The sequence below is a fragment of the Chiroxiphia lanceolata genome, chromosome 4 (assembly GCF_009829145.1).
Source record: "Chiroxiphia lanceolata isolate bChiLan1 chromosome 4, bChiLan1.pri, whole genome shotgun sequence".
NCBI lineage: Eukaryota > Metazoa > Chordata > Aves > Passeriformes > Pipridae > Chiroxiphia > Chiroxiphia lanceolata.
The window spans coordinates 69,928,088-69,950,324 of NC_045640.1; the positions used below are offsets into that span (position 1 = coordinate 69,928,088).

Sequence of the window (22,237 nt, forward strand, 5' to 3'; positions counted from 1 at the left end):
ACTGGAGATGAAAATGCTTTAAACATTATTTTTTTATTAGATCACTTCTTTCACGGGCTTAATTGATGAATATCCTTAATTTGAAGTATTTGGTAATTAGCCCGGTCGAGGACAGTGCTACATTCATTACTATCCCTTACTCAGCAAGAACTATTTTTGGTCTAAAAAAGCTTATATTAAAAAAAATAAATATTTCTTCTGATAGGGTAGTGTGTCCCATAAATTCTCCAAGGAGAATAAATGGATATTAAAACAGTTAAATGCTACAAGCGCTAATTCTAAATTCAGACCAAAGCAGGACCTAATTTATGGGTTTAAATTACAGGAATGAAACAAAATAAAAACACAGTGTTATCATAGGAAAAGCAATGTATTTATTATTGGAACTTGACTGTGTCTTTGATTAATGTATAGAAGCTCCACGGTTTCCTACCCTTGATTTTGTGAGATTTACAGTATAGGAACAAACCCTTATTCACTCCACTGAAAGATCAGGCAGAACTTTCAGGAGCAACAAATTATTCCCTGCTTGCAGTGAAGGTCAGATGTGATACATTATACCAAAGGTGGGTGATGTCTGTCTGAGCCCAGTACAAGAAAAAAGAAATGCTGAACTGATCTGGATATGGCCACCTTGGATGGGGCTTCGAGCAACCTGGTCTAGTGGAAGGTGTCCTTGTCCACGATGGGGGAGTTGGAACTGGATGGTCTTTAAGTTCCCTTCCAACCCAAACCATTCTATGATTCAAATCAACAAAAATCTTTGGTTAATTACTTGTCCTTGCAGCAGCCAAACACTCAGGTCTGTTTTTTGCCCGTGCTGTTTTCATGTCAGCAGGACTACACACAGGCGCAACCTGGTTACTCCAGGCTCCAAACAGCACCGTTGTGAATGTACCATATAAAAGGATAACAGCTAATGCACATAATCCGGGAGTAACAAAATGGGCAGAGTAAAGGAGATCTTTCTGTTCTGCCTGTAAGAAACCGCAGGGATGCCCTGCACCGCCTGCTTACCAAAGAGATGCCAGTGAGGTTTTGCTAAGAAAAGATCTTTGGTTCTTAAAAACTTGCACTAATTCAGCAGTAAACTCACAATGAAGGGAGAATTCTCATTTGCATCAGCTTTAAACATCCATGTTCTAGTGCTACAAAGCCTATGGCTGATAAAGTACTCTTTCTCCTTAGCAATAATTATAATGAAAATGCAAAGATCTGGCAAGATATTTGCTTCTGAAATACTTTTCTATTACCATGGAGAATTTGGAATATCCACCACTGCACTGGAACAAAATGAAGATAAAGGAGCTTGAATGCTACTATTATTGTTAGGATTTTTTTCTTCTTTTTTAAAGGTTCTGTGGAATTAATCACAAAAATAAATCAAATACTGTTGCCAGAAACAGAGCAAGAAGAAGTGTTAAACAAAAACAATAAATACAAATGATTACTCGCTCAAATAAAAACACACACAGATAATTAACATTTGGAAATTAACAGAAGAGTGTAAGTCCCATGGGTGCTGCCAATGACAGAGAAAACTAGAGTACAATAGCAGGAAGAAATAGCACCTGTCTTCTAAAGTAAAGGTAGGTAGTTGGATCAGGGCTCCACCTCTTTTCCCTGAGGAAGGTGACATATCCCATTTCTCGCCCTGACCATGTCTCTCTCGCTCTCCTACGTGAGGCTCTCTATATTCTGCAAGAGAGACATGGGTCTTCATCCACCTCCGCTGCCAGAGCTCTCAACCATGAGCCCTCCATGCCTGGGGAAACTCACTTTGCAATCAGCCAAGTGCTCACCCTCAGTGACCACTGAGGGCTGTGGACAACCTTGACTTCTCCTGGAGCCCTGGGATCCAGCTACATTCCCTCATTCCACTCATTCCTGGATCCCATTATCCAGTCAGGCAGGCCTGCATTTGTAATGAGGGAGCAGTTGCACTACTAACTAAATTCTTAAATAACTTCCTTATTTTCTTTTGGCAGATTTCTTGCAAGACAGTTAAAACCCAAATACTACAACATTTCTGGCTTCAAAATAATAGCTATTAAACACAAAAGTTATGTTGTTAAAAATTAACAACATGAGTTTCTGTTTCATAAATGTGTCTATGAAAAAAAAGATATAAGGATAGATAACAGAATTTTACAGAAAACTAAAAAAAAGAATAGATGAAGGTTCAGGACAGAGAAAATTATAAAGAAAATGGGGTTATTCTGTGGGTCTAGCTATGTCAAGGATACATTATGGTGGTCCTTCCCACCGAAGGCAAAGTCCAACCTTACAAAGGTACCCCTTCCCACCCCAAAACAGACATACAAGAAAGGAACCAAGTCCTAGGAGATGTGATGCTCCAAATCTGTTGAAAGCTTTGATACTGATGTCCAATGCAGCCATTTTCAGAAAATAAAGCCACTGTCACTGTAAAAATTAATACAAACCAGCATGGAGTAGAATTTACATTCCTCAAAAGACAGTAAATCCTCAAGATGAGAGACCACCAGACCACGACACCAGCATGTCATCATCCCACCAATATTTTAGAAAGCCAGGGGAGCCAAACAAAACCTATCAGCCTGTAACACAAACACTCCCTCAAAAGTATATGTTAGTCTTGGACTCAAAGTTATAAATTTTTCTGACGAGCTAGTCCCATGCTGTAAAAGACCTAATTCCATCATCTGTCAAGATAAAACTAAATTTCAAATGCTTACGTGTGCACAGGCTGGCACTTATGAAACCACCACTGGTTGAGTTTAATAACTTAGAGGGAGAATGACTTTTAGGGGACTCATAAGATGTGAACATTGAGCTGGAAGCTACTGACAGGCATTGACTGTGTAAACCCAAAAGGACATATTTATAAAGTAGTTTTACAAAGGATGTATCTTTCAAAACATATAAATCAAAGTCATCACATTGAAGCTACCCTGGTGTAACTTTCCCATAAGCCTATACATAACATCTGTTAAATGGATTCAAGACTATCAGAACGTTACATAAACTTTTGTAGTTGTAAAGCTGTGGTGAATCACACAGCTATATCCTACTATTCTTCTTCACATGACTAGGGGAAAGGAAAATAAAAGACAGCAATTTACAAAGTGCTGTCAGTTAACATAAGGAAAACTCTTCCCCAAAAGAGCAGTTTCCTAAAAATAACCATTCTCAAGACCCCTGGTTTAAGAACAGATAAATGCAACCGATGTCACTGAACAGGAGCAAAAACTGTGGTGTCGCACAATTCACGGTCTCTCTAAAACACTGGAGATTATGTAGGATTCATTCAAGAGATGCTTAATTACACATTTCAGCCTGCTGCAATCATTGCTGATGGTAATCAGCAACATGGAACTACAAGTGGAATATGACAGACATTGCCAACTGCGTTGGACTGGGTGCCTTACCATCCCCTTGCTTATTGAACAAAGTTCTCATTCCTCAGATGACCAGTGGAAAAAAAAAAATCACAGAGAGTACATCTCCAGTCTCATTACTTTTCCCAAAGCATTGAGAAACATCAAGCCAGAGCAACACCATCTGGCTTAGAATTGGTAAAAAACTTATCAACTCCCTGGTTTTCAATTCCAGTGGTACAAAACACAGAAATCAGTGTTGGTAAACTGTTCAATATAGGTGTTGCTTTACCTGCAACCAAGGGATAGTGATGGCTTTTCTCTCCCAAAACCACCAAATTACTTGGAGCATACACAATTATATTAGGATCTTGACAGCTATCACATGGAGATTAATGTTTCTGGCTATATATAGGATATTGTGAAATATTTGCCTGTGTTTCTATTGTGCGCAACAACAACAACTCCCACTGTCTCTCTTCTACATTCTTTTATAACCATTTTATAAGCTCAGTGGGGGAGACAGAAAAAGAATTTAGTTAATCATTAAGTTTTTCTTTCTAAAAGCAAGCCATGCTGACTGTCCCAATTAATCAATGTCTATGGGAGTCACAAAGGAAATCTAATACACCATTTCTGCTTCAGAATCCTTCATTCTAAACACCAGACTTCTGGTTTTTAAATGAAGAAGTACACAAGCAGTCAGGTATGTGTTATAATCATATTAAAATCAATTAAGTAATTCTTTCTTTTCAGTATAACTTTCTTGAATGAAAATTAAGAAACTATGAATAAATTGTCTTTCTTATAAGGAGGAGATTGCCACATAAACTTCTTTAAGCATTTAGGAACCACAGAATTTCACACACACTATTTTATACCCTTCCATCTGTATGTGAACTTGGGACCACAGAAAGGTGGGCCTGTTACCACCAACCTGCTCTCCAGCATTCTAGAAGGATTTCCTGGTTGCTATTCCCCGTATAAAGAGAAACCTGCATCTGCTATGGGATTCACTACCCAAATTTAGCTAAATCTCAAATACAGTAGCTTACTTTAAGCAAGGCACACATAAATATCAAGTACCCTACCCTTGGCGTAGATTGGATAAAGCAGCTAATTTTTGTCTTTTTAAAACTACATAACTCTAAATTAATACTAGACTATACTTCCTTTTAAATATATGAGCAGTGAGCAATGTGTATGCTTACAAATTAATTTCTAGAGTTTGACTTCTTGACCAAGGCTCCTACAAAACTGCTGTCCATTAAGCTGCCCTGTAGCACACTTCACACTATAATTTATCTCTAGTTTTTTTCCTTGGAGTACTGTGCTAATACCATTGTCCTCTATTCCTTTTTACAGAGCTACAGCCATGTAAAGAGCCTAATTATAGACTCCAGAATGTCTTGATTTCCTTATTTCCTTGGCAAAGGGCAAGCTTTTTGTTTGATATTTAGTGTTTACTCTGTGTCGCTTTCAATACAGATTTTAATTTACACAAATAGAAGGACCTTCTTACGTACTCGGGGCCTCATTTTCTGCTTGGTTTTACCAATGTAAATTAAGAGTAATTTAACTAAATAAAATATAGTTACAGTGATGGAAAATTAGCATAACTCAAAAAGTCAGTCCACTGTTTAGTAATAATTTCTTTTATATAATCCAGATTCTCATGCTCGTTCATCCTTTATAGAGCCAAAGCTGTAATAACAATGTTATATTTTCACAGAAAAAAAAAAAAAGTAGTATTTTCCTGCTCACACAAAGAGTCTTTTTTTTTTTTTCTTAAGGGGGAATGTAGCTGGGTTGCATTTATTTTTCTATTTGTGTAGTGGTAGCCACAATTAATAATCATAATATTATGGTGTATTTATAAAAGAGACTGTTTGCACATGCGAGACTTCATGGCATCAGAAAAGCACACTGATTTTTATAGCACTGAATCTCAGAATTAAACCCTCTCTCCCTCCATCAGTTTTGGGCAGTTTTACAGTTAAAAAAAAAAAAAATTGCATTTCTATGTCTGTTTTAAAAACATATACATATGGGATGATCAAGGAAGGACAAAGAGTGTTTAGAAAGCAATAGACCAAATAGCCCTGTTCTGGATGAAGCTTAGTTACACCATTAGGAGTACAGCTTTGCAAGTAGATTTGTAATATCTTAGTTTCTATGAAAAACAACTGCAATATCTCAACCTAATGACTACAAATTGAAAAAGCTATTCAAAATGAAACTTATCTGCCCTAGCATGAAGCCTCAAGTACAATTTTTCTTTCATGTACACCAGCAAGAACATCCTGTGGATTTCCAGCTGTCACGAGCAGAAGAACATTACTGACATCATTTACAAGACAAGAATCTTAAGGCCCTCTAATGAAACTGCCTCTTTAAGACTTTGCTTTAAATAGATCCAGGAAAAAAAGGTCTTGCTTCTACTCCCTTCTCCTCAGCCCTGCCCTGATGGATGGTGTTGCTCATGGGCGGAACAGATCTGACAGACTTGGAACCACGACTTTGTCTGGTGACAGCGATTTATTTCTGCAAGCAGCTTTAAAGTTCAGACATACCATTTTTAGATAGCAGTGACCAGTTAATTTCTAGAACAATAAATAACAAATGCTAAGAAGAACTGGACTTTGCTCAGATAGAGAGTCTGTGGGACTTGCTCTTCCCCTACACATTCCTTTCCTGCAGTGGCTTGGCTTCCTCCTCCAAGCAAACTGGAGGTAGACTTGGGCACTGCCTTCTTGAAGGACAAGATATTACTGGTACATATGTGTGTACACATACGTATATCCACATGTGGTTTGTATAAACATGCATATAACTGATGTTTATATGCACACACATCATAAAGCATGGTAATAAATATAATAATTATAGTAATAAATGACCTGGGGACTAAGAAGACATGAAGGGGCCATGTAAGAGGAGAGCTACTACCAAGATTGGTTATGAGCAGAGGCAACCATGTGCTTTTAAGGCTTCTTGGTCCAATTTTTAGGAGCTACTTACAGCAGTGGATTGGGATTTTTCTATTAGCAGATGAGAACTGAAGGTTGGACAGCATGACATAAATCCCTGAGGACACATTATTGTTCATTTGTTACAGAAACCTAAAAGGAGGGCTTAGCTCCAGCCTTTGGCATCTTACCGAGACGGAGTATTGACTTTACACAAGTCCTTTCCTACGCTGTAAAATGTATCAAAATAAACATATTCATGTAGCTGTCTTCCTCCCCTCTTACCCCTCTCTCACACACAAGCTCAAAACAGTACTGTGGAAAAAAAAACTCACAATAAGAGACACCTTTATCAGCCTCAGCCATCTGTGTTCCTTTAGCCTGATCCAACAATTTTGGCAGGCATGTGTGCAGTTTGCTCCTACCTAATATCATCCTTCTCTGCAAAAAAAAGTCCCCTCCCTCTTCCTCCCCTTTCCACCAGCACAAGGGTCAGTCTGTTGATGACAGGGCTTGAAATAAAAAGGTATTGGTGCATATGTTTAACTATGATCTCAACACAATCACTTAACCTTATTCTGAGTAACTCCAACCCCACTTGATAACTTGGCCCAAAAAATATACAGATGTCAAAAACCCTTACAACTCTCAATGCTGACCATAGGAATTATCTGGAGTTAAGAAATTTATATATAAAAATAAAATAAAACAAGCTAATTCCTCAAAAGTTTGAAGCACAGTAGTTAAGAGAACTGCTAGTGAAAGAAAACAGTAGAAAGAAAATCAACACTGCCATAAATTAGTTTCTAGACAATCTGACATGACCCTACTGGAGTTAAAAATCTGGATTTTCATTAAATTTGTTCACTGAAATCATAAAGGTTCAAATTCTTTTCTCAAAGCAGACGGGCATAAAAACTTTATTAAGCAAATTTCAAAGGGAATAGAATCATGCTCAGAAAAAAAGTCATTTAAATACACACAGAAATGTCAGTCTTGAAAGAATAACAGTGCAATAAACTATTAAGTTTGCCTTCTGTTTCTAAACAGCCTTGTAATTGCAATGTCTTCAGCATTTCAGGAGGCATGACATTTTGATAGATTAAAAAGATATGTTGTATTTAAAAGAATAAAGAATGAGAAATGGAGAAAACACCAGGAAACCTGAAGTGCAATATTATAGAAGAATATCCCTATGGAAAATTCAAGCTTTAAACACATACAGTACAGATGTAACACATAGCTCTGGCATCTTATTTATTCCTCTGAACTATTTAAGAAGAATTCTCTTAATTTATCAAAAATGATCCAAAAAGGAGTTGACATGAAAAGCCCTCAACTCAGTTCTCTCTCTAACTCTCCAAGGAACAATTTATCTCCTAGTACACTACAGGGGAAACAGAATCACATATTTCCCCATACACAGTGCCTGTGGCAAATCTACTCCTCCAGCTTGAAGTACTGTCTCTTTTATTTTAATATACACATATGCCCTGTGATGTAAACTTGGGGGTTTTTGTCTCTCCAGCTGCTTCAGGATGCTACACATCAAATTCCTGCTTTGACAGCCAATTACCATTGCTTTGTGTAATTCAGTACTATCTAGTGTTGGATGCTTTTTAAATTAATTTGGTCCAATACAAATATACATTCTGTTCGTAGCTTAAAAAGAGGACTACAGTTTGTGTAGGTGAAATGTCATATACATTCTTAGAACTAATACTCTTCTCCTGGATTATATTTCAAGAAATATTGCAGCTACCAAAACCGAAATGTTTGCTTTAAAACCCAAAGAGGACTAGATATAAAGCATTTGCCTAAAATCTGAAGTTAATGTTTTACTCATTCATATTTTAAACAAAAACATCTTTAAAAGGCTTCAGAAGCATTAAAAATGAATATATCTCCAAAGGTGTACTTAAGGAAAGAAATTATTTTATAACCACAATATAACACTCACTAGCAAAACTCATTGGGTGAAAAGTGGTCTTTTGTTCATTCTTTGCTTCACGGTAGGTGTTAAGCTTGCATCAGAAGCAGAATCAGGCACAGTTATGCATCAGCCCAGAGAAGCTTCATATCTGACGCCTGGCAGAGAGCCCCTGGCAGGATTGCGGGCCCTGCTCCCAAAGACAGGACATGCACATGGGTGCTCCAGCACTGGTCCAGCTCTGCTCTCCAGGAGAGAACACAGGAATGAGTCATGACGCTGTGATGGAGGCCTCTCTCATAACACAGCTCATAAATCTCCTCTTCATTCCCATCAGCGACAGACACAGTTATGCTGTATAGTATTAAGATGCCCCATAAAAGATAGATCCAACTAAGGGCCTGGAAATGAGTCAAAAGTAACTTGTAAAACACAAAGTCTCCAGCTCGTCAGTTTTATCAGTGCTGTTTGTACAGACCTAAATATGAACGACGACAGGAGGGCTGGAGCACCTCTCCTATGAAGACAGGCTGAGAGAGTTGGGGTTGTTCAGCCTGGAGAGGAGAAGGCTCTGGGGAGACCTTTGAGCATGTAAGGGGGCTACAACAGAGCTGGAAAGGGACTTTTTACAAGGACACAAAGTGATAGGAACCTTCATCACTGATCTGGTATCACAGGTACTATGGAAGAAACAAGTGGGTTCTTCTTACTTCCATTCTGAATCTCCTAAAAACTAACACAAAGAGTCACACTGCTGTGCTTCCCTTGCCTTTTACACATTTCTTTGCTCGTAATGGCAAGTTGAGGCTTGCCTCCTGCTTGGGAGTGTTCCAGAGAGGTACCCAATGAGAACCAAAAACGGGATAGGCAGATCCTACAGAGAAAACCACAACGTTGCTTGACCCGGTTTGGTCTCTTTCCAAGCACAACCGAGTGCCTGGAGAGAGAATTATTTTGACACGTGCCTGTACATACATATTTAGAAGAGCATAGCCAGGCATGAGGCTGGAAAATGTGCATATATGAAATCAAGAGAACTACAATTTTGTGTTAAGGCTGATGATCCTTCCCATACTTGGCCCTATGGCACATCTCAAAGTGATTCTCATTCATTTCACTTAAAGATCTGTGAGAAAAAAACCATCTTTGTGTTTCAGCTCTATTAGAGGATCCAAATCAACTTCCCAAGTCTCTTAGGAGTTATCATCCCTCAACATGGCTACCACAGGGAACCCAGATTTAGCCATGGGATGATGCCATCTGTAGGCCAGAGTGCAGAGGGGGGGGAAGGTGATGCACTGCAAGAAGATGCTCTTCTCCAAAAGGAGCCCCTAAAGCTCCTTCCACCTGTCTAAGGGGTTGCTGAATGTTTTCAGCATGAGTATGTCTTTCTGTCTGTAGGTCTGGATGGCAGCATTAAGTATAGTAGCACTCTTATCCACTTATTTAAGATCACTGTGTCAGTACAAGCAACAGCCTACTAACAGTTTGTATGCATGTGCAAGCACTGCAGAACATGAAATGCTAAGGCAAATGCTGGTTTTCATTACTTTTTGCATAACTGTTGGCACATAAATTACCACTTCATAATAGGCTCTTTGAAATTCTTTTTGCATTAACTAGTGCCACTCTACGTATTTTTACAGTGTGATCATGGCTATCACTTTCCATCTGTTCTACTGTCCTTTTGGTATGTTTTTGCTCTGAGGAAGTAAACAAAAATAGATCACTATAAAAACAAACCTGCCTGACAGTCTAGACTGAGGGTCTAATTAAAAAAAAGATTTATTAGAATAGAGAGAAACATCATAGTAAAACAAAGACACAGTTTCTATAACGTATCTGGTATTATTCTTGGCAAAGCAAAGCCAGGCTATAAATTTACTGAAACAAATCAGTATGGTACTGATGTACCATTCTGATCTGGCATCACTTTTCCAGACTGCAGGAATGTGTTAGGAAAACTCTTTGTTTTGCTTATATTTTAGTCACCATAAATTCCTTTTCTAATTAGAACCTGAGAGCATTAGGGTTTGTCTACACACAGGTTTTGCACAGACACAATTACAGGGGTAAGAAACCCAACTGAGTTAACAGTAATGCTACTCCCTAGTCTAGACACAATTCAAACAAACTGTACCAGTAGAACTATGTCATGCTGAGGGCTTGATATAAATTGAACAGGCACCTTGCTACTGGAGAGGTGGGAAGTGGCCCTTGGAGTAAAGAGTCAAATCCAACCTCTGAAAAGACTCCGAAGAGATCATGGAAACATCTGGAGTCTCCTTCTGTCAGTCAAGAGGGTGCAAGCATCCTTTGATGAGATGCAGTCTCAGAGTTCAAGATATGCATAGGAAACAGGAAAAGACAATAGCAAAGATTTCAGATGCCACCAACAACACAGTCTTGCCCCAGTAAAGCTACTGGTGAGAACTGGAGACACCAAAAGGGTGAGCAGGCTTTGGTGACCAACTTCTGGAGCTCTTCTAAATGAACAGCCACCAATTGCTTCACCTAACACTAATCCATAGAAAGAAACCTGCACTCCAACAGCTCTGGGAGTATCATTTTACATGGAAAAGGACTCACTTATTAACATCGACAGAACCCAAGAATCATTTAGAGATTTGTATGAAGAATTTAACACTTAGCAAAAATAAGCACATGAAAATTTTGCTCTGCTTTTTTGGCTATTATTTCTCATGTTTGCATTAGAGACACATGAAAAATAATATTTTCCGTAATAAAGAATGTTGTTTTTAAAAGTCTAGTAATTTTTAACATAAAAATTATGAAGTGACCTCACACACAAAAATGCCCAGAGGTTGCTAAAATAGCAAAGAAATCAGAAATTCTAGATATTAAGAACATGTAGCGAGGCAGAATCATTAAAGAAATTAGAGAGGATGAAAAAAGAGAACAACTTTGAACCGAAACACACAAATTAGTTTTGAATAATTTTCCACATAAGGCACATTCGTCTCCCCCTCTAGTTCAAGGAAAGCATAGAGATCCTCTTTCAGATCGTGCAAGTGACAGCAGTAACTTAAATAATAAATCAGCTGTAGGAAGAAAAAACACTGGTTTTGCAGCTGGGACAAGGCAGCAGATTTTCATTGTTTACTCCAACGTTTCATAAGCAGTTTCCTTTGTCAAGTAACAATTGATGTGCCGTGTATCGTTTAAGAATAAACCGATTTATAAATAGTATGAATAGGAGTACCCCATTGTTCTTCTTTGTACTGGTAAATGATAAGACTTCTCTGAAGTGGGTTTCAAATTCCCTTTACTAAATTTAAAGCCTTCCGTTAGCCAGCTTGGTAAGAAAAGTAGCACCTTCAGCGTTTCGCCCCCCCCAGTGCACACTTTTTTCCTCTCTCAAATGGATGTTGAGTCTAACACCACATCCCTGAAGACATACCCAGTCCAAGCATCACAAGGGATGCATCGTGCTTCTATGGCTCAGGCTGTCTTTCCTGTAATGTTTTCTGTCATTCCTACTTAGCAGCATATTCCCCTTCTTAGTCTGAGTTTCTGGAGCTCTGCACTAGAAACCTGCAATGGAGGAGACAGGTTTGAGCACCTCCACCTCAGTCCCAGGTCCAGCGAGGACCTGCAGGGTGCAGAAGGGACACAAACCTAGCTAAGCCACAGGATGTAGGCTGGGCTGAGACAAAAAGCTCCACATCAACTATTTACACCATGCAATTGTGGCTTTATAGCCATGGTTGCAGTTCACACTGAGTCAAGGCAAAATGTCCTATGATTTTCTTTGCAGGAGGACAAGGCCATTCATTCTGCCTGTCTTCATTAATTCCCATTTATTAAGCCAGCAGTAAGCATTGTCTAAAATCCCCACATCTTGCCTGCATGAATAATGAACACTTCCCCACTGTGGAAGTCCAAGTTTCCCAATAGTGTCAGTCACGAAGTGCTTACAAGATGCAGTTACGAACACACAAGTGCAAAAGAAAACTCAGTGTCTCATGTTTCCCTGTCTGAGAATGAAGACAATCTCCGCTCTTTTGAGAGGATATTAACATTTACAGGTAAAAAGTAAGGATCACTGATCTGTCTCTCCAAGTATTTCCATTTTCAAATCAATACCACCACTAAATCTTTTATTTAAAGTTTATATACTTTATTCATTTAAACCCTTCTTCTCCCTTCCTTGGAAAGTATGAACCTACTAAAGTATATGAAAGATGTTTAACTGAACAAGTAGTTCACCTCTCAAACTGCTACCCTCTCACTTGGCATACATATGTCACTATATATGATAGATAGATAGATAGATACACACACATAGGGAACACTGGTTCCTAGCAAATCCATGGCTTTCAAGGAAGCCATCCACTGAAGGGTTAAACATGCAAACTAGAGATCCTGTCTAATTCCATTTAATCCCTGGTAACACAGCACAGAAGATGAGGTATTGTCCCTGGGTTCCTATTATTGCTGCTAGACACAAAACAGGGTACAACATACGACCACCCAAAATATCCCACAGCATAGGATCATTTTTAAGGGAGGCAGGCCCGAGTAAAGTCCTGTGGTGGACAAGTGATGCCAATATGCATTAGTCATTCTATATTAAATATAAAATCATGGTGGTGAAACCCTCAGCCCTGCCTGAAGAGGATAAAAAAGAATTTATGTTAGAGAGACACGAAAAAAGAGTTAAGCAACTGCTGAGTGCTTTTTCCCTAGCAAAAATACTTAGAAAAGTACAAAATGGCAAGCAGAAGGTATCCCTTCAGGACACCTACATTATTTTTTTTAATCTGAGATCAACAATGCAACACCTAATGATTAACAGAAGAGGGGGAAAAGCTAAGACTGATCACAAAACACATTCACACAATGTCAAATCCTCTGGATTGTCACTAGATTACACAGAAATTGAATGAAAGTCCAAAATAAAATTTAGAACAAGCTTTCAAATTCAATAATTATATCCAAAATTATACCATTTAGCTGTAAAATACACTGGAAGAAGCACTTGGGTTTTCTTTACAAATCTCAAATATTTGGTACTTGAAAACAGTTACACTTTTGTGACACACCCCTGCACACACACTTTTCTCTCCGTATAGTAATAACAAGCACACAAACAAGATGAAAGCTACTGCTAAAATAAATAAGCAGTACACAAATTGTAAATAAACGTCTTCATTTCTAAACTTTTTTTCCTGTTGCTTCACTGAAAACCGTCCAGTTTCAAGGCATGTCAGCTGCTTTGGGCTCAGCAAGGGATTCTCAAAGTCCTGCCATTGCAAAGCTCTGCCCCCGGACCCTCAGTTCAGAAAGCACTTAAATACGACCCTGAGTGACGTGCGATCAGTGGGTCGATAGTCTGATCCTATAAGGACAAACCCCAGGGAAGGATGAGAAATACTGGAAACAGACTTTCATTTTCAGTTAGAGCACTAAGTGGATATTTTCAGTGTATCTGATATTATTAAAAAAAATTAGTGTCAGAATTTAGAGAAAAAAATATTCACACCATTTCCCAAGGACAAGGATTGATTCAGTTCTGGAGAAAGTGGTTTCATGCAAGCCTGTTCCTCTTTTATGCTGCCTGATGGCAAGACAAAGCCTAGCCACTGTTTCAAAGCTGTAAATATCTCTATTTCACACCAGGTATCTGTCACCCAAACCCATTCCTCAAGTCTACATTAGTCAAAAGACCTATTAACTTTCTAACTACTGCTGCTCTTCACCAATCTCAGACAGCAGGTTTAACACTGGGTGGCTCTCTGTGCTCAATGGTTTACTCACACGCCATGGCACAATTAAGATGATTTCTGGCATCGGGGCAGAAAGCATGGCAGGCAGGGAAGGACAATCATGTAAGCAAAAGAAAATACACAATACTCATGCTTGTATGCCAAAAAAGTAAAGAGACAAAAAAAAAGAATCTAAACCAAAACCAACAAACAAAACCAAACAAAAAATAAACAAAACTTATATTAAAGTTATCTGGCACAGAGCTGTCAGGTATAGTGGTACCAGACCTATAAGACTTTGTCTGCACACCTGGACTGATGCTTTACAACTTAATTCTCCTGGGGGAATACAAAAATCAACCAGTCTTCATCTTGCCATGTATACATTAAAAAAAGTTGAAGCCATTATGGACAAAAGAACACTTCAGTTTTGTAGCTGTAGATATTCTACAGGTTCATGCACATTCATTGTCCCTCATCAGTGTTTTGGTTATACCACTGGACAAACCATCACCTTAAAAACCAGGGTTGCAATAAAACACTAAACCTTCTGAATTACACATTGGCATGAGTGAGCTTTAAGGTGGGTTGCTCACTTTTGGCTATTTTTTAATGAAAAAAGGTTGACAGCATCATGTACATCAGACTAAACCCCCAAAACACTGCCATCCACGAGAAACATGGAAAAAAAGGCTGCGTTGCTTATTCAGCATCCACTGACAGTCGGCTTGCACAAAGAACGTCACTGTGGTAGTTTGTGTTCACGTGCTGGACAGCAAAAGCCATTCCAGAGAAATCCAATCAGTCAAGAGAAAGACTGCATATGGTTATGTTTTTTAAAGTTGATAGTTGATTATAATATATAATATGATTCTAAAGAAGCACAGTAAGCTAATTACATTTGGGAGAAGACACAATTTAGAAGCTATAAAGATACAACCAGTAATAAGAAATCCTAGCTCCCAATCATGGCTCTCAATGCTCTTTACAGAATAAACCATTTGCTATTGATTTCAGAAGTGGTTTGTATTCAACAATGTAAAATTTGTTTAAAGTTTCAACAGTTGTTCTCTTCCCTGCTCAGCAAATACTTGTATTAAATGCTTTTACAACATGCAAGATTATTGCAACCATAGGGTTGGGACTCCTTTGAGTCCTTCCCAATCAAGAAAGTCTTTGCTCAGACTCAAAGTTGAAGGATTATGATCCAAATACCCACTGACAAATGCCTGACCCGCAAAACAACTGTCTGTCAAGACAAAATATGACAAAACAATAAGAAAAAAATTATAAAGGTCAAATCTTTCCTAGCATGGGTACGAAGCCTGTATAACAGGAATCTTCTCATAAAAATAGAATGAATTATTTAAACCAGCAGCACTCTGAGAACAGATGATTTTTTCAATACACTACTGCTCTTCAAAATGTGATAACCAACAGCACACAGCACACACACTAGGCTTGAGCTCTCTCACACGTGCTAAGAAATCTTTGAGTTTGAACAGTGCTAAAACTCCCTGCCTGATGATTACTTGGTAGAGCATCAGTCACTGCCAGTATAGCAGAGAGGTTACATACCTACACAGATCACACTCAAACTGCAGTAAAAACAACAAAAAAGCAGCTATGAAGAGGAAGAGCTACACAAGGAAGAATTAGAAATATCACTTCTGCTAAAAATCAAACAGAAGAAAAACCACAAATCACTACATTATCCTTGGTGGTTGAAAACTAAAGCATAATTCCCCCAAGTATAGCTGGGGGTAATGCCTGGGACCCATAGGGCTATGTAGTATTGAGGTAGCATGTTCAGCTGGCAAGGGAAATGGCTCAACCACTACATGCTACCAGCATCCTCTGCTGGTTGACCCACTCAGCAGTGCTAGCCCCAAATTTCCAGGAATGGCAAGTTAAATGGCTCATGGTGAAGCATAGAAAGCAGCTCCAGGAGACGGTGCAACTCAAAACAAACACAAGACTCTCTTTCACACCAGGCTTCTCAGAATTCCCAGAGAGCAGGAAGGGTGTAAACGATCAGCTCTGTGACTCAGTTAGAAGACAGAGCAAATAAAACATTTGTACCTCACAGATGACACCTGTTTTCCACCCTTTGCTTTTCAAGCTAGTCAGGTAGAGAACATTTAAAGACCCTTCAGTCAAGGCAAATGGCTTTGTGATAAGGAAAGCTGCCAAGTAAAACGTTATGCTTTTACCACCTGTCACATCCAGAAACAGAAACAAGACCATTTTCACACTCATCAGTGAGTTAGGTAGAAAAGCAACCTAAATTGAAAGCTATCATCTCAGGGTCTTAGCCAGGCAGGGATTGCAAGAACTTCCATGACTGGAGACACCAGATAAGCTGTTCAGAGATGAATTATCTACCAGCCAGTTCTCATGGCCAATACTGACATTATGACTGCAGCAAACGAAGTTCAATCCTAATTCTGGAATTACATAGGAATGGAAAGACAGGGAAAAAATTACTGAATAAGCCTTTACCTCTGCTCGTTGCGTGCGGGGCAAAACCGATGACTTTTCAATGGCATAAACATCCACCAAGTAGAGACGCGCTCCTTGCTCCCTGTCCAAAATGGCAGCGGTCTGGATGACCCCAGTATGGCGCCCGATGGTGAAGAGGCGCCCAAGACTCTTATCTTCGCATCGAACGGAGACGATGTAATATTCCACCTGAGCTTCGGAGCCCCGCGGACTCGCCGCTTCGATAGATATCACGTTTGTCCCAATGGGCTCACCTTCCTTTAAGATGGTTATGTATTTTGGCTGAGTGAAAACAGGCCCGTCAACCCCCTGCAGAATTATAGTCATTTCAGTGGTGGATTTTCTCCTTTCAGGGCCAAGATCTGTGGCAGAAACTATGAGATTGTATATGAGCTGAGAAGGCACCAAAGCTGACGCTACTCTTAAATCTCCGCTGTAGCGATCCACGATGAAAGTCTCAGTATCTCCATTAACTATTTCATATTCCACTTCTCCATTGGCACCCTCGTCAGGATCCGCAGCAATAATTGTCGTTAGGATGGAGCCGATCACAACCGAGGGGTCGGCTGCGAGGGCATTCTGTGATACGAACACGGGAACATTGTCATTTTGATCCGTCACCAAAATGGTCACGTTCTTCAGAGCGAATCGCCTGGTCTCCACAGGAACAGCCTGATCACTGGCTTTGACTGTTAACTCAAAGAGATTAGCAAACTCACGATCTATTTCAGCATTGGTAAATATTGTGCCTTTCACTTCATCTATGCGGAAGTGATTACCCCTTGGCATCTGCTGAATGATTGCATACGTCAGCTGCCCATTAATATCCGCATCCGGATCATGGGCAGTCACAGAAATGACAGAGCTACCAACAGGAACATTCTCAACAATCGATTTAAAGATGTCTCCTGGAGGAAAATTAGGAGGATTATCATTGAAATCTCTAACATGTATTACCACAGACATAGTAGATGACCGCGGTGGCCTTCCTTGGTCTTTCGCTGTTATATTTAGCTTATACAGAGATTGAGTCTCAAAGTCCAGTTTCTTTGCAAGAAAAATACTACCGGTGTTGGGACTGATGCTAAAGGTCCCGTGGTTGTTTGTCCCCGTAATGCTATAGTGCAGGTCAGCATTGTCACCTGAATCAGAATCAGTGGCAGTGACAGATGACACAAGTTCACCAACTCTCATATTTTCCAAGACATCCACTAACAAGGTTGATTTAGGGAAGGAAGGACTGTTGTCATTTTCATCCAATACATCAATGCTCAACATGCAAGTTGAACTCAGGGAAACCTCTCCAGAGTCTACTGCTTGGATAACAAGGGAATATGATGCAGTAGCCTCATGATCTAGTTTGCCTACTAAGGTCACTTGGCCTGTGCTACTATCTATTGCAAACTGATTTTCTTCATTTCCCTTGATTACAGAGTAGTGAATCAATCCATTAACCCCTTCATCAACATCTGAAGCAGAAACTCTCAACACCTGTGTCAGATTTGCTGCCAATTCTGATACAGTAGCTTGGTAGAGATCTTTCAAAAACTTGGGGGCATTATCATTGATGTCTTTCATGTAGATCTGTACAGTTGCGTGATCCTTTAGAGGCTTTGGCAACCCCTGATCTGTGGCTATTACTGTAAGACTAAATACTGCTGCTCCCCTCTGTCTCATAAGAGCTTCTCTGTCAAACTGATGAGTGCTTCTGATTTCCCCAGTTACTGTGTTCAGCTCAAAATCTGGCTGCAAATGCTCAAAGGAATACCTGACCTCACCATTTGGCCCGAAGTCTTTATCTACAGCATTTATTTTACCTACATATGATCCACCTCTCTGCTCCTCTTCAAAATAAAACACATAGTTAGTACTGTTGAACAGGGGCCTGTTATCATTTACATCCTCCAGAATCACAGTAACATTCACAGTAGCATTGAGTGGTTCTACTGCTCTATCAGAGGCAACAACCAGTAAAATATATCTTTCCTGAAGTTCACGGTCCAGTTCACTTTTTATATACAGCTGACCATCTGGGAATATGCCAAAGGCATCCCCAGCATTTCCTTCAATTATACTGTAAGCTATTTCACCGTTCACTCCCGAGTCTTTGTCGGAAGCCTGTACCTTAAAGAACCTGGAATTCACAGGTTCTGACTCCAAAATGGTAATTTCATAGGAAAGCTGGTCAAACACAGGCGGGTTATCATTTACATCATGGACAGAGACAGTCAGGATAAAGTTAGAGGACAGCTGCGGCACCCCCATATCCGAGGCCAGGATTTCAACCTGGTAAGACCCAGCATTTATGTCAAGTGGCCCTGTTAAGCTTATGGTACCAGTTTGTTCATTGATTGAAAACAAGCCCTTCGGGTTTTGCTTAAGGCTGTAAAGGACCACGCCGTTAACACCTTCATCAGGATCAAGAGCTTTGGCCTGGAATATGGTATGCCCAGCTTTCCAGCTTTCAACCACATTTACACTTTCCACAGCATGAATAAAGTGTGGGGAATTGTCATTTAAATCTTTGACAGTTATATTGACCACAGCATCGCCAGTTATGGCCCCACCACTAGCAACCACCTTCAGCTGGTAAAATGCTTGCTCCTCCCTGTCAATAATACTGGCTGTGGTGATCTGCCCCGTTGCTCTGTTGATGGCAAACATGCCCCTTTGGTCACCTGTCGTAATAAGGTAACTGATGTTGGTGTTGAGGTCCATGGTGGAAGCAAAAACAGTACCTACGTGGTAACCCAGGGCAACATTTTCAAAGACAACAAAACTGTACATGCCCTGGCTGAAAACAGGTGGGTTGTCCTGGGTGTCCAAGACAGTGATGGTGACAATGGCTTGGTTCTGCGACTGAAGATGGCCACCATCAGTGGCCACGATCTGCAGCTGGTAAGCAGTTTTTTCCTCCCTGTCGAGGGCTATTTTTGTTGTGATGACCCCTGTCTGGCCATGGACCTGAAACCTGGAGCTATCTCCAGCTGAGATACTGTAGCTGACTGTCCCATTGGGTCCCAGATCAGGATCTGTGGCAGACACCGTGGTCACATATGTTCCAGCTGGTTCATTCTCTTGGATATGGGCAAAATATTGAACGGGGTAAAACACGGGGCTATTGTCATTCACATCCAGGACAGTCACATTAACTCGGGCTATTGAAGAAAGGGGAGGAGTGCCTAAATCAGTGGCCAAGACCTGCAGAGAGAAGTAAGACTGCTCCTCCCGGTCCAGCTGCGAGATGGTGCTGAGCTTGCCAGAAACAGGATCCAAGCGAAAAATCTGGTGAGGGGTCACAGAGGAAGGGCCAACTGCTACCAGTGCTGGTTCAGCTTCCTGCAGGGAGAAGCGGACAGTCCCATTGTCCCCCAGGTCCCCATCAGCAGCACTCAGGACAAGGAGCTCAGTTCCTGATGGGGAGTTTTCAGCCAGGGACACCTGGTAGCCCTCGGGTTGACTGAAGCGAGGTTTGTTGTCATTGACATCCAGGATGGTCACCACGAGCTGTGCATAGGAGAACTTGGGCTGCACGCCCTGGTCACGGGCACTGATGTTAAGCACCACCTGAGAAGCAGTCTCCCGGTCCAGCCTGCTGGAGATGGATGTGCCTGCAGCATGTCCGGCACTGCCGCCCTCGGGGCCAGCTGTGGTGACCAGCCCGCTGTGCTCACTGATGCGAAACCAGCCGAGCTCATTGCCCGAGACGATGCTGTATTTGAGGTTGGCATTGAGGCCCGAGTCACAGTCCGTGGCACTCAGGCCCCGCACGTAACTGCCCAGGGGCACCTCCTCACTGATGTTCACCCTGTAGACTGACTGCCCAAAGACAGGTGGGTGGTCATTAATGTCATTCACAAAGATCACCAGGCTGGCTACTGAGGAGCGGCTCACGGGAGCTGCCACGGCCCCGTCAGGAGAAAAGCCAGAAGTGGGAGACCCTGGAGGCGGCGGTGGGGCCCCATAGTTATCTGCCACTGCCACGGTAAGGTTATAGGCTGGAATGCGTTCCCGGTCCAATGCAGCCGCTACCTTTATAAGGCTGAGGTTGGGTACCTTACTGCTGTGCACCTCAAAGTGCCGCTGCTCATTTCCCGCCAGGATCGACACTGAGATGTTCCCGTTGGCTGCGGGGGAGTCGGCATCGCTCACCGTCAGCAGGGCCACCACAGTGCCAGGGGCCGCATTCTCATCCACAGAGGCAAATCGGGACGTGGCCGGGAAGTAGCGGAACTTCACCCTGGGCTCATTGTCATTGACATCGAGCAGGCGGATGAGGGCCTCGGCCCGGCCGCTCAGCGCCGGCACCCCTCGGTCCATGGCCTGGACTGTCAGTGAGTACTCCTGTCGCACCTCATAGTCCAAGCGCTCACGGATGCGGATCACTCCACTCTCAGGATCCACCTCAAACGGGAGGCTGCCAGCCCCATCCCCACCACCACTGCCACTGCCATCACCGCCTTCCAGGCGGTAGCGAACGTCAGCATTGGTGCCTTCGTCAGCATCAGCTGCAGTGACCTGGAGAACACTGGCCCCAACAGGTGCATCCTCAGGCACTCGTGCCTGGTAAAGCGTCTGGCTGAAGATGGGAGGGTTGTCATTGATGTCCTGGACAGTGACGTTGACCTGCAGGTACCCTCGCCGGCGGGGCTCCCCCTTATCCTCCACCTGCACCAACAGCTGGTAGGTGGGGGTGGCCTCTCGGTCCAGCCCTCCACGGGAAACCAGGTGCAAGAAAGCTCCTTCACCGCTGGGGTTGAGGGTGATGTTGAGGCGGAAGCGGCCCTCCTCATTGCCGGCCACAATCCGATAGGAGCCGTGGTCTACACCATTGGTGCCACTGTCGGCATCGGTGGCTGTGTCCAGGATAAGCTGGCGCCCGCTGCCCGTGTCCTCCTTGAAAGTCACCACGATGGATGGGTCGGGGAAGACGGGCGCGTTGTCATTGAGGTCGAGCACCAGGACGCGCACCTCGCTGGGGTAGGTGGGCTGGCTGGAGAGCACCACCAGGTCCACCACGTCGCTGGCCAGGCTCTCGCGGTCGATGGTGGCGCGGGTGTGCAGGGCGCCCGAGGTGGCGTTGATGGTGAACAGGTCGTGGTGCTCGCTCAGGCGGTAGGTGAAGCCGGGCCGGGTGGCGATGGTGCCCACCCAGGTGCCGGGCGGCTGCTCCTCCAGCACCTGGAACACCTGGCGTGGCTCGGCGGCGGCGGCGGCGCTCCCCAGCGGCGGCAGCAGCGGCAGCAGCAGCGATAGCAGCAGCGGCGGCGGAGCCCCGCGGGCGGCGGCGGCGGGGCGGCCCATGGCGACCCGGGGGCTCAGCGCCCCGAGCCGGGGGCCCGGCGCCGCCGCTGCTCCCGCCGCTCGCGCTCCCCTCCCTGCCGCCTCTCTGCTCACCCGCGGACGCTCCGCTCCGGGTGCGGACGGCAGCGGACCCGCCGCGCTCACGGGACGCTCCGGCTCTGCCTCTGCCGCCGCCGCCGCTCCTCCCGCCGCCGCTCCGGGGCTGGGGGGCGGCCGGGGGCTCCGCGCCGCATCGCCGCTCAGCAGCCGCCGCCGCTACCGCCGGGGGCCCCGCGCCCCGCCGCTGCCCCGCGCTGGCCGCCGCCCCGCCGGCATTCCCGGGCGCTCGGCGGCGGAGCGGGTCCCGAACGTGCGGTCGCCCAGACCCAACTTTGCCCGGCGCTCATGGATCCCGGCCCTCTTGACGCCCGGGGCCGGCTCCCCCCACGGGCGCCCATTGGCCGC

At 42.9% G+C, this 22,237-nt stretch overlaps 1 protein-coding gene across 1 annotated transcript in view; it reads right to left on the bottom strand.

The window, feature by feature from the left end:
• The window catches only part of FAT4 (FAT atypical cadherin 4), a 129,740-nt gene extending 107,947 nt beyond the window's left edge, over positions 1–21,793 (bottom strand). Inside the window, exon 1 of the mRNA XM_032686575.1 lies at positions 16,490–21,793. Coding sequence (XP_032542466.1) covers positions 16,490–21,793 — 5,304 coding nt within the window. The remainder of the gene's footprint in view (positions 1–16,489) is intronic.
• Positions 21,794–22,237: the final 444 nt, after the last annotated feature.